The sequence below is a fragment of the Musca vetustissima genome, unplaced genomic scaffold, assembly GCF_032173495.1.
Source record: "Musca vetustissima isolate MV318-11 ecotype Yass unplaced genomic scaffold, APGP_CSIRO_Mvet_v1 utg539, whole genome shotgun sequence".
Lineage (NCBI taxonomy): Eukaryota > Metazoa > Arthropoda > Insecta > Diptera > Muscidae > Musca > Musca vetustissima.
In genome coordinates this window covers 247,729-263,228 of record NW_026885358.1, presented here as the reverse complement: position 1 = coordinate 263,228, position 15,500 = coordinate 247,729, and the positions used below count along the sequence as shown (strand labels likewise).

Sequence of the window (15,500 nt, the reverse complement as noted above, 5' to 3'; positions counted from 1 at the left end):
CAAAAACCAAAAATCTATGTTGGGGTTAGAGAAAATGTTGTTGTTTATGATTAGTTTTAGAATGCAGCTTAGCTTCTGGATTTGTAGGATATAATGATTAGATCATAATTTTGATTTTGGTTTGACATTGCGTGCGAAAATAATTTCTGGATTGTTGCTAGGCTTTTGTATTTCACGATAATTGTTGACGATTTTTTTAGTTTCATCCTTGGGACATGATTGGAGATTGCGAAAAACTTGAACCTGCAAGAAAGAAAAAAGAAGAAGAACACATAAATACATATTAGAAGAGTGGTGAAAAATATTGGGTATGAATTGTAAGAAAATTTGTCACCTAATGACAATCTCAAAATGTCAAATTACAGCGTATTTGGTTGAAACCCATATCTGAAATCTTCAAAATTCAAAATTCAGAAATGGGGGCTACCACAAAACTTGGGCCAAAATTGATTATCATTGGTGGGGTACTACTTTACTACCCAAAGCGAACCCAAAATGTGAAATTGCAGCCAATTCGGTTGAAAATGTGTGGATGTGTGGACTAAAATTGGGTATTTTTGGTTGGAAGGTTTGTTAGCCAATAAATACCCAAAACACCAAATTACAGCCAATTCGGTAAAGAAAAGTGTCAAAAATCCTCAAAATATCGAAAATTGGAGATACCTTTACATGGAGACTACCACGAAACTTGGGCCAATCTTTATAATTTTTAGTAGGAAGATGTGATACCCAATGCGAATACAAAATATCAAATTACAGACAATTCGGTTGAAAAACTGGTACGAAATTCTCAAAATACGTAAAAGAAGGGGCACATTTACATGGAGGCTACCCTTCGACTTGGACCAATATTGATAACTTGTGGTGGAATAGTTTACTACCCAATGGGAACTAAAAATACCAAATTACAGCCAATTCGGTTGAAAAATGTGTTTAAAATCCGCAAAATATGGAAAATTAGGGACACCTTTACATGGAGGCTACCACGAAACTTGGGCCAAAATTGATTATTTTTGTTAGGAAGGTTTGTTAGTCAATGTATACTCAAAATACCAAATTACAGCCAAATCGTCACAATAGGCCTAAATCTAACGCTTTGGTGCAGCATTTGCGAAAAATCGGACGAGCATATATATGGGACCTATATCTAAATCTGAACCGATTTCAATAAAACTTGGCACATGTTAGTCTATCCTAACTTCAATACGTTGTGCAAAATTTAGTGGCGTTAGGCCTAAATTTGACTCTTTGGTGCACCATTTGCGAAAAATCGGACGAACATATATATGGGAGTATATCTAAATCTGAACCGATTTCAATAAAACTTGGCACACGTTAGTCTATCCTATATTCAGTACGTTGTGAAATATTTCGTGCTAATCCGCTTAAATTTGAATCTTTGGTGCACCACTTGCTAAAGATCGGACGAAAATATATATGGTAGCTATATCTAAATTTGAACCGATTTTTCCCAATTTCAATAGGATTCGTCCTTGGGCTAAATAAATGATCTGTGCCAAATTTCATCTCATTCGGATAATAAATGCGACCTGCACTTTGTTTAACATGGACAGACGGACATGCATAAATCGACTCAGAAAGTAATTCTATGCATATTCTCAAAAGGAACCATGGATCTATCTCGTTTCCTTTTGCCTGTTACAAACATATGCACAAAGACATAATACCCTGTACCACAGTGTGGTGAAGGGTATAAAAATCCATGCCATTGTTTCTTCTTGAAAAATTTACTATTCATAACAAGTGAGACCTTGACAATTGTCATAAAATCGATGGGTTAGAATTGCATTACAAATCGCAATAGTCCTGGGAATGTCAGTAGACAATAACAGCTGGCTTCCAAACCACACACCAACATATCCACCCCACCCCGCCCGACACACTGACATTTAAAATAATATTGACCGTGACGACGTTTGCATACCTGTCCTTTGGATACATATATGGGTGTTCGATAGATAATCCATGTAACACTTTCAAAGTAGGGTGCTGTTGTTAGAGATCCTTTATAGGTGTAATAATGTTTGCTTAACTCCTGTAAACCAATCCACGAAAGGCAATCTGAAAAATAAAACAAAACCAAATTTAGATTTCCTTAAATTCCAAATTTAATTAAATATTTAGTTTTTGTATCATACCTGAATCAACAGATGCTGAGGTATGGATTTTTTGTACAATTCGTATACCCTCGGTGATTTTCTTAAATTCCGGGCAATCCTTCTCACCACATGCCTGTATAAAGAATGCCACAACAGCCAAGCCGTCTGGCTTATTTTTCGCCTCTGAGAAATCTTTGTACTTTGAATTGTAGTGAACCGCATGGGCTTCCATGGAGTACTTCATACCCTCCAGAGTGTGTTCACAGCCCGATTCATCGGTGTCGGCCCAATGGAAATGCAACTGTTCAAAGATATATTTTTGATCGCCCAAACAACCGCCCAGCAGATAGGGTTGTTCCTTGCGTTTACTAAATGTTACCATGGCCGAAGTGCCGGTATTGTGGATGCGAGCAATGCCCACCGGTTCCCAATGGCCATGATATTCAAGTGGATCAATATCATCGATATGCTCAATGACACGATTGCTAATTTCAATAGGTGATTGAACGGGCATTTTCTGATCTGTTTGGAGGGTTGGTCTAGGTCTAGATAGCTCTTGTTGGTTTGGTTTTAAGCGTTTGGCGGCGCGGTTTCCTTTAATCAGGCGACGACTGTTGCTGCTGCTATTTTAGTTAAAGGCCAAGCTTTGGTCTCTCTAGGCTCTTACTATGTTATATTGACGTCGTGTTGGGATTTTTTCTTAACTTTAAAAACACAAACGTGTTGTGGTTTATGGAACCAAGTAAACTGCGACGTGGTGGCGAATTTTATTAAACTCGTTGAGGATCAAGAATTGAAATTATTTGGATGGAATTTCAGTTTGCCGGTGATGGGTGATGCTGCAGCTTTGCTACTGCACGAAGAGATATGTTTAAACTGAAAAAAAGGAAGAGTTAGGGAGAATTAGTTTAAAGAAAACCCATAAATAATAATAAAATTTAATTTCCAGTAGCAACACGTAATGCGATGGAGAACTATCGGGAGAAAAGGAGAGAGGAGAAACGTATTTTCAGAAAAAAACAAGGAAGAACAATAAAAACGTGAGCGTAAGCAAATCGAGATGTACAGGAGGAGTCAGAATGAAGTCAGGAAATTCTACCAACGGGTAAAACACCAAACCGATGGCTTTGGTGCAGGCACATCCTACTGTAGAGATAAAGAAGGAAACCTGGTGACAGATACAGACAGCGTGCTGAGGATCCATTTTGAAAAGCTTCTGCTATCAAATAGTAGCGGTGAAGAGGATACCCCAGAACCAATAATATATGACGGTATAGAGTGTATACCACCCGCCCAGGCACGTCAGAAAAGATCATCATGATCTAGAGAGAGGTCCAAAGGTACAAGCGTGAACCTCTAGATCAAAAAGCCTATCAAGCAGGTCTGAATGGTATTTACACGGACGCAGTCGCTCAGACAGTAGAGCAATATCACGTGAATACCATAATTGGAGACCACCCCCATCCATTGCAGCAGAGGAGAAGCAGCGGCTAGATACCTAACACATGTCCTGCATGTGGACTAGGACCACACGACACGTTGCACCTCTTCAACTGCCCAGCTAAGCCGACTCATATATCGCCGAATTCACTTTTGCAATATTCTTGAATTCGGAGGTAGGGGAAGCAGAATGAGACGATGTATGATAAACTACATGTATTCTGTTGCTACAACAACTACATGTACACGACTCATACCACCTATTCGTCGACTATAAAGCCGCATTCGAAAGCCGCACAAGACGTCCAGTAGACTCGGACCAACTGTGGAACTTGAGAACTACAGCTTCGAGGTAGTCAAAGATTTTATATACCTTGGTAAAGCCATAAACAAAACGAATGACATCAGTTTTGAAATTCGGAGAAGATAGTGTTGGCCAACAGATGCTACTGTAGTCTGAGCAAACAACTCAAAAGCAAGGCCACCTCCCGCCAGGCCAAACTCACACTCTACAAGACGCTGATACTATCTGTGCTGTTATATGGATCTGAAACATGGGTACTTGCGCAAGTCGATGAGGCAGCTTTTGGAGTGTTTGAGAGAAAAATTCTCCGAAAAATCTATGGGCCGATCTGTTGGCGGTGAATATCGCCGTCGAATGAATAATGAGTTGTACCAGCTATTCTCCTGCATCGGCATTGTTAGACGTATTGAGCTACAGCTAGGTCATGTTGTGAGAATGGATGAAGATGCCCCAGCCCAGAAGGCATATAAAAGCGAAACAGCTGATTGTTCACGCAGAAGGGGAAGGTCACGAATAAGATGGAAAAATACCAAGTGGAAGAAAACATTGCCGAATATAACCTTTCAAATTGGAAAAACTGAACAAAAGACCGACGCGCCTAGAAATTTTTTTTATCTCGGCTTAGTCGAAATAGAGAAAAAATATTTAAAAAAATCCAGAGACCTTCAAAAATATTTTTAAAAAACCCACGCTTATGGAAGGTTCTTCAATAAATATTTTAAAAAACCCACGCTTATGGAAGGTTCTTCAAAAAATATTTTTAAAAAAATCCAGAGACCTTCAAAAATATTTTTAAAAAATCCAGAGACCTTCAAAAATATTTTTAAAAAATGCAGAGAAAAATATTTTTAAAAATTCCACGCCTTGAAAAAATATTTTTAAAAATTCCACGCCTTGAAAAAATATTTTTAAAAATTCCACGCCTTGAAAAAATATTTTTAAAAAATCCACGCCTTAAAAAAATATTTTTAAAAAATCCACGCCTTAAAAAAATATTTTTAAAAATTCTACGCCTTGAAAATATATTTTTAAAAAATCCACGCCTTGAAAAAAACATTTAAAAAAAATCCACGCCTTGAAAAATATTTTTAAAAAATCCACGCCTTGAAAAATATTTTTTTTTAAATCCACGCCTTGAAAAATATTTTTTTTTTAAATCCACGCCTTGAAAAAATATTTTTTAAAAAATCCACGCCTTGAAAAAACATTTTTAAAAAATCCACGCTTTCGAAAAAAATATTTTTAAAAAATCCACGCCTTTAAAAAACATTTTTAAAAAATCCATGCTTTCGAAAAAAATATTTTTAAAAAATCCACGCCTTCGAAAAAAAATTTAAAAAAATCCACGCCTTCGAAAAAAATATTTTTAAAAAATTCACGCCTTCGAAAAATATTTTTAAAAAATCCATGCCTTCAAAAAACCACGCCTTACGACAGACCTTTTAAAACATTTTTAAAAAATCCGCACCTTTAATGGTCATTAAACAGTATTTTTAAAAAAATTAAGCCTTTTTACCTGCAGGATATTTATTTCGCTGAAGACCTTCTTCAATGCCACTTAACTGTTCCGATTTCAAAATCGAACTATTCAAAAATATTGTATATTTCTGTCGCAGGTAATCAAACAATTGAACGGTTCGAAGACACAATAATCAAGAGAGAGAAAGAGAGTGAGTGAGTGAAAATAAATTTAACGACTTTTAAATGTATTTATTGTGTGATGACTGACTTATGATTTAGTTTTGTGTATCGTCTTTTGATACCTTTTAATCAACGGCCAACCACCTCACCCTTCTACTCTGGTTAGAATTTTCCCTATCAAAAAATGACAACCAGACCATCAAACCAATAGATGGGTAGAGGTTGGAATGGGTGTTTACGGTGGTCTGGTTGATGTTTGTTGTAGAGCGTTAAAGTGTTGCACTTGTTTTACGAATATTTTTCAATGTCAATATAGGTAATAGACAAAAGCAAAAAAAAAATACAACAATAATATTTTAATAAATTTATTAGCCACGGGCAATGGGCCTAAGGCAATGGCAAAACAGTTGTATGGCCATAACACAGTAGAGAGCGAAAGTTGCAGAACAAATTATTTTATGGATAGTGAAGTGAGTCTTCCATGTGAATTTAAACTTCTATAGGCCTTCCATACAAAAAACATGGTTTATAGGTCTTCCTTTCGAATTTTCTGCACAGAGAAGACACTTGAGAGGCAAAGGTTATTTGCCTTAGAAGATACTTCTAAGGGCAAATGACCTCCTAAATGACTTCTATGCAAAAAAAACTTTTAAAGACCTTCCCTAGAAAAAAAAAAACATATAAACCTCATTCCCTTGAATATATTAAAAAATTTTGTCCTTCACTGTTTTGTGAAGATAAAAAAACACACAATATTAAATGCCCATCATTGACAGCCAGCCATAAACGCAATCGGGTAATTAAGTCATCCATCAACATTGACGATGATGATATTCAATGTCAAGGATGGAGGATATATGCATATAGATACAGATATCCTTGCTAGAAGTTCGTCGAACTAAAGAAGAAAGTTTTTTTTTTTTTGCCAATTACATTCAGAAATGTGAATACAATAACAAAAAAATGTCTTTGACACTTCCTCTACCCCTACAGACCACCAAACTACAAATTTCTTTTCTATCCACCGCCTTGACTACTGACGGGATATAGAAGAAGCAACAGACCAATTGAATACCGCATAGAAAATGAATAATTGATCATTTGAGTTAAATGGTCATGCCACTATACATGTGCTATTTTTTTGAGAATACATACAGGAAATGTAGGCGGCCACACATACAGGAAATGTAGGCGAATGGAGAATATGGATGGATTCACAGGAAGTTGCAGCAGGATATTAAATAACCAGACAGGCAATTAATTATCTAAATAAAAACCAGTAAAGAAAGTAGTATAGTCGGACTGGGCCGACTATATGATACCCTTCACCACTTTCGGTATATTGAACAGATGAATCCGACCAGTAAAATGAAATTGGATCCATAAACATGTCATTCTGTAACCGATACTAAATTTTTCATTTGGTCAGATATAGTAGCTGTATCTAAATCTGAACCGATTTTCACGAAACTTAACACACATCATTCTGGACCTAATTCATTACGCTGTGCCAAATTTCGTGCAAATCGAAAAATATTAAGGGACTTTGGTATACCATTTACATTAAATCGGACGAAAATATATATGGGAGCTATATCTAAATCTGAACCGATTTTCACGAAACTTAACACACATCATTCTAGACCTAATTCATTACGCTGTGCTAAATTTCGTGCAAATTGAAAGATATGTAGATACGTTGGTGCACCATTTACATTAAATCGGACGAAAATATATATGGGAGCTATATCTAAATCTGAACCGATTTTCAGGAAATTTAACACACATCATTCTAGACCTAATTAATTACGCTGTGCCAAATTTCGTGCCCATCGAAAGATATATAGGGACTTTGGTGCATCATTTACATTTAAGTCGGACGAAAATATATATGGGAGCTATATCTAAATCTGAACCGATTTTCACGAAACTTAACACACATCATTCTAGACCTAATTCAGCACACTATGCCAAATTTCGTGCAAATCGAAAGATATATAGGGACTTTGGTGCACCATTTACATTAAATCGGACGATAATATATATGGGAGCTATATCTAAATCTGAACTGATTTTTACGAAACTTTGCACACATCATTCTAGACCTAATTCAGCACACTATGCTAAATTTCGTGCACATCGAAAGATATATAGGGACTTTGGTGCAACATTTACCTTAAATCGGGAGAAAATATATATGGGAGCTATATCTAAATCTGAACCGATTTTCAGGAAACTTAACACACATCATTCTAGGCCTAATTCAGCACACTATGCCAAATTTTGTGCAAATCGAAAGATATTTAGAGATTTTGGTGCACCATTTGTCTTAAATCGGACGTAAATTTATATGGGAGCTATATCTAAATATGAACTGATTGTCGCGAAACTTAACACACATTATTCTAGACCTAATTCATAACGCTATGCCAAATTTCATCCAAATCGGATCATAAATGCGATCTGTACTTTGTTTACAATTTAACATCAACAGTTTACAATTTAACATTTAACGGACGGACGGACGGACATGCATAAATCGAGTATGAAAGTAATTCTATGCATATTCTCAAAAGGAACCGTCTATCTATCTTGTTTCCTTTTGCCTGTTACAAACGAAAGTAGGGGTTTAGTCGCCGAAGTAGTCGTCAACGACAACATCGCGCATGAATACTGCCACACTTTTGTCCCCGATTGGGACAAAATTTTGCACTGTGCATTGAATTATGTTCAGACTGATGTCTGCGAAGTTTTGTGAAAATCGGTTCAGATTTAGATATAGCTCCCGTATATAGTTTCGTCCGATTTTTTTGCGAATGATACACCAAACCCCCAATATTTGTGCGATTTGGACTAAAGGTTTGCACAGAGTACTGAATTAGGTCCAGACTGATGTCTGCGATGTTTTGTTATAATCGTTTCAGATTTAGATATAGCTCCCGTATATAATTTCTTTATATAATTTTCTAAATCAAAATTAAAAAAAAATCATTAAATTGTAAAATTCAAAATATTAAAAAAATATTTTTTAAGGTTTCAACATTGTTCTCATTAATTGTAAAATCCAAAACCGCTGATTTTGTGTATTGTTGTATTGATGGCAATTGTTTTATTTCAAAATTATTTGTGTTCGGATAGCAGATTGTAATTTTTTTTACCACATATCCCGATTACTTTTGCCATTCAATATATATTTGTTTAAAATAAATTTATTTTATATAGGTATAATAATTTCGAAAAAATTATAATTACATTTTTTTAATTTTTTTTTATAAAAATTTGTTACACTTTTTAAAATATTTAATTTTTTTTTTTTTAATTTTTTCAGATCACTTGAGAAAGGAACCGGTTTAACACAATTTTTTTTGAAATAATTTTAATTGAATTGCATTTCTTTCGCGAACATTAATCACGTGAATTTTGTTTTCTTTTTCTCACTTCACCACCACTAGATGATATATTAGCACGTCTACACGCTTAGCCGTTTAAATATTAAATGAAGTAATCCCGCGTTACGGGGTTTTTGACGATTCTCCTATGCAAATACAAAAATAAAATATATGAACAACAAAAATTAAAACAAATGTATTAAAGGTGACAAATAAAATACGAGAATTCTACCACGAAGTTAGTTAGTCGTATCATTGTAGATAATAATAACCGCCGATAGCAAAATCTCGTTAGAATTCTTATCGTGGAAATGACTGGCTGAGTGACTGATAAAAGATTGTTGAAACAAGTCGTCGAACAAACATATCAGGTCACATAGTCAGACGATGAACGATCAATAAACGAAAATATAAGGAGCGGAAGAAAGGAAATTTTTTTTACTTCACCCAATTTTTTATGGCGGGGTTATAAATCGACAATTTTTTTGGCAAGGTGGGATATTATTGGCGCAAATCGAATTGGGGCGAAGTTGAGGGTGTGAATGTCTTTTTTGAACTAGGAAAAAATTTTCAAGGAATATCAATTCGTATATTTTTATAAGGTCGTTTCCTTAAAGGTGTGGATTTTTTAAAAATATTTTTTCAAGGCGTGGATTTTTAAAAAATATTTTTTCAAGGTTCGGATTTTTAAAAATATTTTCTTAAGGTTCGGATTTTTTAAAAATATTTTTTCAAGGTTCGAATTTTTTAAAAATAATTTTTGAAGTTTCGGATTTTTTAAAAATATTTTTTAAGGTTCGGATTTAAAAAAAATCAAGGTTCGGGTTTTTTAAAAATATTTTTCAATGTTCGGATTTTTTAAAAATATTTTTTTAATGGTTCGGATTTTGTAAAAATATTATTTCAGGGTTCGTATTTTTAAAAAAAGTTTTTCAAGGTTCAGATTTTTTAGAAATATTTTCCGAAGGTTCGGATTTTTTAAAAATATTTTCTCAAGGTTCGGATTTTTTAAAAATATTTTTTCAAGGTTCGGATTTTTTAAAAATATTTTTTCAAGGTTCGGATTTTTTAAAAAAATTTATGCAAAGATTGGATTTTTTAAAAATATTTTTTCAAGGATCGGATTTTTTAAAAATATTTTTTCAAGGTTCGGATTTTTTAAAGATCTCAAGCCGTGAATTTTTTGGAAATATTTGTTTCCCCAGAACATGCAAATAATCTCCTCTTTATAAAAAAGCACACACACGCATTAACATATTTTTCATTATCAATACCGTTTTATCTGATTAGCTGTCAATTACCTACCAGAGAGAGCGAGAGAACATTTCTCAAGTACCCCGCCGCTGGTGTTGTTTACACACTACACAATTTTGCGGGACAAATAAGTGAAAAACTATGTAATCCTAAATGCAATTGTTTATTTGTACTACCTACCAACCTGACTACCTACCTAACTGCCCGTACGCCAGATAAGATGATTATTTTTATTTTCGGAACGATATTTTTTGTTGCTGTTGTTTTTGTTTGCAATTAACATTTTGATGACATACGTCATTTATTATAATCAACGTTGTTATGATAATCAAACCGCATCATGATTGTCATCAACATTGGCGCTATTCGGCTGAGGTATTTTATCGTAATCAGTATTTATACGAGTATTGTTTTTTCACCTGATTTCATTTCTGTAGGCTATTGACTATAAGAAGAAACTCTCAGACGACTCTGACGTCTAGAGGAAGAAGAAAAAAATAATTTAGATTATTTAAAATAACCGATCAGGAATTTTATATGGGGTAGCTAGCTGCCTGGTCATTGCTGTCGAAATACCATACTAAAGAAATCGATCTAAGACCTTGAACATACCAAAAGGTCACTAGTCATTTATGGTAACATTGGACCAATGTTGTTAATTTTTGTTAGAAATATTTATAAATTACAACCAATCCAAAAGAAACCGCGTATGAAATTCTCAAAATACGGAAAATTAGGGGTACATTTACATGAAGATGTGATACCCAATGCTAATCCAAAATATCAAATTATAGGCAATTTGGTTGAAAAACGGGTCAGAAATTCTCAAAATAGGTAAAAGATGGGGTACATTTACATGGAGGCTACCCCTAAACTTGGACCAATATTGATAATTTTTGGTGGCATATTTTACTACCCAAAGTGAACCCAAAATCTTAAATTACAACCAAATCAGTTGAAAAACTTGTTGGAAATCCGCAAAATATCGAAAAATAGGAAGGCTACATGAAGGCTACCCCAAAACATGGGCCCAAATTAATAATTTTTGGTAGATTGGTTTACTATCCAAAGCGAACTCAAAATATCAAATTACAGCTAAATCGGTTGAAAAATTTGTTTAAAATCCGCAAAATATCGAAAATTAGGGACACCTTTCCAAGGAGGCTATCACAAAACTTGGACCAAAATTTATCATTTTTGGTAGGAAGGTTTGTTAGCCAATAAATAACCAAAATACCAAATTACAGCCAAATCGGTTGAATAATGTATTCAAAATCCTCAAAATATCGAAAATTGGAGGTACGGTAATATGGGGCCTACCCTGTAACTAGGGCCAATTTTTATTATTTTTAGTAGGAAGATGTGAAAGCTAATGCGAATCCAAAATATCAAATTATAGCCAAATCGGTTGAAAAACGGGTCCGAAATTCTCAAAATACGTAAATGGGCCAAAATTAATAATTTTTGATGGGATGATTTACTACCCTATGCAAATTAAATTTTCAACCGATTTGGCTGTTATCGGTTGAAAATTGTGTCAAACATCCTCAAAATGCCAAAAAATTGAGATATCCTTATATGGGGGCTACCCTGAAACTGGGGCCAATACTTATAATTTTTAGTTGGAAGATGTGAAAGCTAATGAGAATATCCAATATCAAATTATAGACAATTCGGTTGGAACCAATTGCCAGTGGTTCGGGAAATATAAACCATTCAACACTGTTGGGTCAATGATCCACCATAACTATAGAAACCGCTGCGAAACTGATACTGACACAAATAGCTGAGGGGGAATGGTGGAATTTCTACGCGTGCCCCGGGCATTTTAATGCGATGTAAATTTTGTACAATCGGTTCCAAATAGGGATTGTTGGAAGTTTTTTAAGGAGTTAAAAAACTTAATTTTTCAGTTTTGGAAAAAAACCCTGAACTCTATTTTTTCATTTTCTCTGAAAAATTAATCAAAAGCAGGGGAACTGAAAACAAAAATAAAAACAGAACATTTCTATTTCATACTTCATTCGGAATTATATATTTTCTATCCTCCAACATGGTGGAATGTACCCTATGCTCTATTGTGGGCTTGGGATTTCGTTGCCTAAGTAATATGTTAATCACAGCCTTGGAATATCCTTTGGTGGTTTTCGTGTTAAGTGTATTGATAGCCTGCCTATTGATGACCAATATCCATAGTGCAAAAATCCTGTGTGACATCGGCAATGTGGCAGCAAGAACTTGCGGTATTACATCCGCCGAAGTTGACGGAACAATTTTGAGACATTTCGATTATGGCATCGAAAGAGGTGAGTAGATAAATTGCTAGGGAAGGAGGAGAGTGATTGATATTTATTTCTTTCCAAAAGGTCCCCATACATGGCAATGTTCGCATACGAATCAATCACCCATAAACATAATTGAATCGAATGTTCGCCAATTCCCTATACGGGAATTACTGACATGGAATCATTATGATGATCTGCCCAGTGCCATAATTATGGAAAATAATGGGCATACCGGTAATATTGGAATGGATATTTTGAAAACTTTTCTATTCATTCTTCTATCGCATCTTCTAGTTGTGATTCGAGCCACATTTTCGGGTAATACACCCACCTTAAGTGGTGCTGATTTATTGGCCAGTTATAGTTTCGTTGAGTTGTGTTTCCATTGGAGTCTTTCGAACAACAAGGGTTCGGAACATATGCTCAATTATCGCCACTATCCCATGGAAATGCAAGTTATGCATCGCACTGGTCCACCGGCGGAGAATATCTCAAGTTATGATCTGTTAATGGTGGCATATTTTTTTGATGTGAGTTGGATTGAAACCGGAAAAATAGTTCTTTTGTATTAAAAAGCAAAACCTTTTTCAGATCTCCTCCAACAATCCGTACTTGGAACCGATTGTACAAAATTTACATCGCATTAAAATGCCCGGCTCACACATTGAAATTCCACCATTCCCCCTCAGCTATTTGTGTCAGTATCAGTTTCGCAGCGGTTTCTATAGTTATGGTGGATCATTGACCCAACCTCCATGCTATCAAGGTGTTGAATGGTTCGTATTTCCCGAACCACTGGCAATTGGTGAAAGGCAATTAAACGAATTTCGTCAACTGCTCAGTGTGGATGCGAAATCACGAATAGTACAAAATTCTCGACCCGTTCAAAATGTCCATGAATCATCGCGTGTGATTAATTTGAATCAATATAATCCAGTGGATCCGGCTTGTAGCCTGATGGAAGGTCAACAATCGCAAACTGCGGATATGATAATGGCATCAACTGAAACAAATGAGAATGATGATGAATAAAAATGGATTGAGGGAGAGAGAGAACGGAAGAGAGGGAGAATATGGAAACTATCTGAAAATTGAGGAGGTTGAGGGCACATTTTCAGAAGGTTTTAAATGGAATATATTTTTTGCAACTTACCAATTTTAAATATTTCAATTAATATATACTTTATTTTTTAAAATAGTTGGTGATTTTTTTTTTTTAATATTTTTTCATAGGGTCTCAGGTCTCAGCATAGGCGTGGATTTTTAATAAAATATATTTTGAATGTCTTCATACCCGTAGGCGTGGACCCTTAGGCGTGGATTTTTTTAAAATATTTTTTGAATGCCTTCAAGGAATAACCTTAGGTGGATAAAAAGAGATTCATGGAATAGCCTTATTTATTTTAGGTCTCAACATAGACGCCTAAGACTATTTTTATTGGACTTTGAGTTGATCACAGAGAAAGTATAGAATCTTTTGATGATTTCCCATTCGAAAAACAACTGATCTTTTATGAGAACATATGATTCTTTGAACATATCTTCATTGCTGAGAAAATCCCCTTTCAAAATATATTAAAATTTCGAAAATCGAAGCTATAGTTTGGGAGTTATTAGCATTTTTTAAACCCGTACCATTGAGCGTATGATTGTTATTAATTATTGGGTTGATTCAGAAAAATCAAATAACTCCCCGACTTTGAGTGGAATATGTTAAAAGAATCACAGTTTTAATAAGCTAAGAGACTAAGTGATATGATAGGCATATCATTTGTAAAAAAATCCATCATTAACATGAAATAAATGGCACAACAAAACAGGAAATCGTTACAAGGTGAAAATATTTTTGTCAAGAAATTGTATAACTTCAATTTAAAAATTCACTGATATTTCATAAGAAGAAATTTTTTTGGTCTATGACAAATTCTCTTTCAGAAGATATCACTATCTTAAAAAATCAAAGCCCAAGTTTGGTAGTTAGGTTAGATAAGGGTAAACGGCTGCCGTTTACAGCCGTTCGTTCACTCAGAGACACTTGTCCATTTTAAGATGTCATATTTTTCTTTTTTTAAATATTTTTTTCGTGGGTTGACAGCTTCATATTCCGCATCATATGGCAAAATCAGAAGGTCTCCGTAATTTTTACATAGGCCATTATCCTAAAGAGATTCTGGAAATATTTGTATAATTACCTGAAAGAAAAAGAAAAAAAATATTTTTACAAATTTTGATTTAAAAAAAAAAAATACTTATTAAAATTATTTTCTAAAAAAATGCGATCTAATGTAACACGGAAATTTGACGTCAAAAAGCTGCAAACACAACAGATAGCAGAAGCTTACTCCGCTCAACTTACTTAACGAAAACACCTCTTGTCCCGATAATAATATAGAAGCACAGTGGCAGAGAATTGCCCACTCCCAACAAACTGCAGCAAAAACAACACTTGGGTACCAAAGACCACCATCAAGAAATCCGTGGTACGATCATATATATAGGGCGACCCTGCGGACAGTAGCAACACGTAATGCGATGGAGAACTATTGGGAGAAAAGGAGAGAGGAGGAACGTATTTTCAAAAAAAAAAAAAAAAAGAAGAAAGAACAAGAAAAACGTGAGCGTGAGCGAAACGAGATGTACAGGAGTCAGAATGAAGTCCGAAAATTCTACCAACGAGTAAAACACCAAACCTAAGTCTTTGGTGCAGACACATCCTCCTGTAGAGATGAAGAAGGAAACCTGGTGACAGATACAGACAGCGTGCCGAGGATCTGGAAAGCGTTATGAAAAACTTCTGGCATCAAATAGTAGGATAGGATACTCCAGAACCAATAACAGATGACCGTATAGAGTGTATGAGCCAAGTCAGAATAGCAATCAATCGGCTGAAGAATAATAAAGCAGCAGGTGCCGATGGGTTACAAGCCGAACTGTTCAAGACTGGTGGTCAGATGCTGGTAAGGACACACACCAGCTTATCTTAAATAAAATCGTCGCCTTTTTGAGGTTTTGTTGCAGGCACAACATCCTGTAGAGACGAAGAAGGAAACCTGGTGACAGATACAGA

At 34.9% G+C, this 15,500-nt stretch overlaps 2 protein-coding genes across 2 annotated transcripts; one reads left to right on the top strand and one right to left on the bottom strand.

The window, feature by feature from the left end:
- Positions 1 to 81: 81 nt before the first annotated feature.
- LOC133332577 (carbonic anhydrase 2-like) lies at positions 82 to 2,642 on the bottom strand. The gene is made up of 3 exons (XM_061540951.1): positions 2,160 to 2,642; positions 1,946 to 2,082; positions 82 to 243 (listed from the first exon to the last, which is right to left on the bottom strand). The coding sequence occupies exons 1-3, from the start codon at positions 2,632 to 2,634 to the stop codon at positions 103 to 105; spliced, it is 753 nt and encodes a 250-aa protein (XP_061396935.1). The 5' UTR covers positions 2,635 to 2,642; the 3' UTR covers positions 82 to 102.
- A 9,559-nt stretch (positions 2,643 to 12,201) lies between these two features.
- Positions 12,202 to 15,052, top strand: LOC133332588 (putative carbonic anhydrase 3; the record flags this gene model as incomplete). Its single annotated transcript, XM_061540968.1, has 5 exons — positions 12,202 to 12,454; positions 12,515 to 12,667; positions 12,728 to 12,963; positions 13,025 to 13,429; positions 14,999 to 15,052. Coding segments are annotated over exons 1-5 (1,101 nt in total), but the record flags the coding sequence as incomplete, so codon positions are not given.
- Between the last annotated feature and the right edge of the window lie 448 nt (positions 15,053 to 15,500).

Coding starts and splice junctions, on each gene's coding strand:
- LOC133332577 (XM_061540951.1), bottom strand. CDS start 2,634: ATGCCCGTTCAATCACCTATTGAAATTAGCAATCGTGTCATTGAGCAT. Junction 2,083..2,159: donor CTCAGCATCTGTTGATTCAG/GTATGATACAAA, acceptor TTTATTTTTCAG/ATTGCCTTTCGTGGATTGGT. Junction 244..1,945: donor TATATGTATCCAAAGGACAG/GTATGCAAACGT, acceptor TCTTTCTTGCAG/GTTCAAGTTTTTCGCAATCT.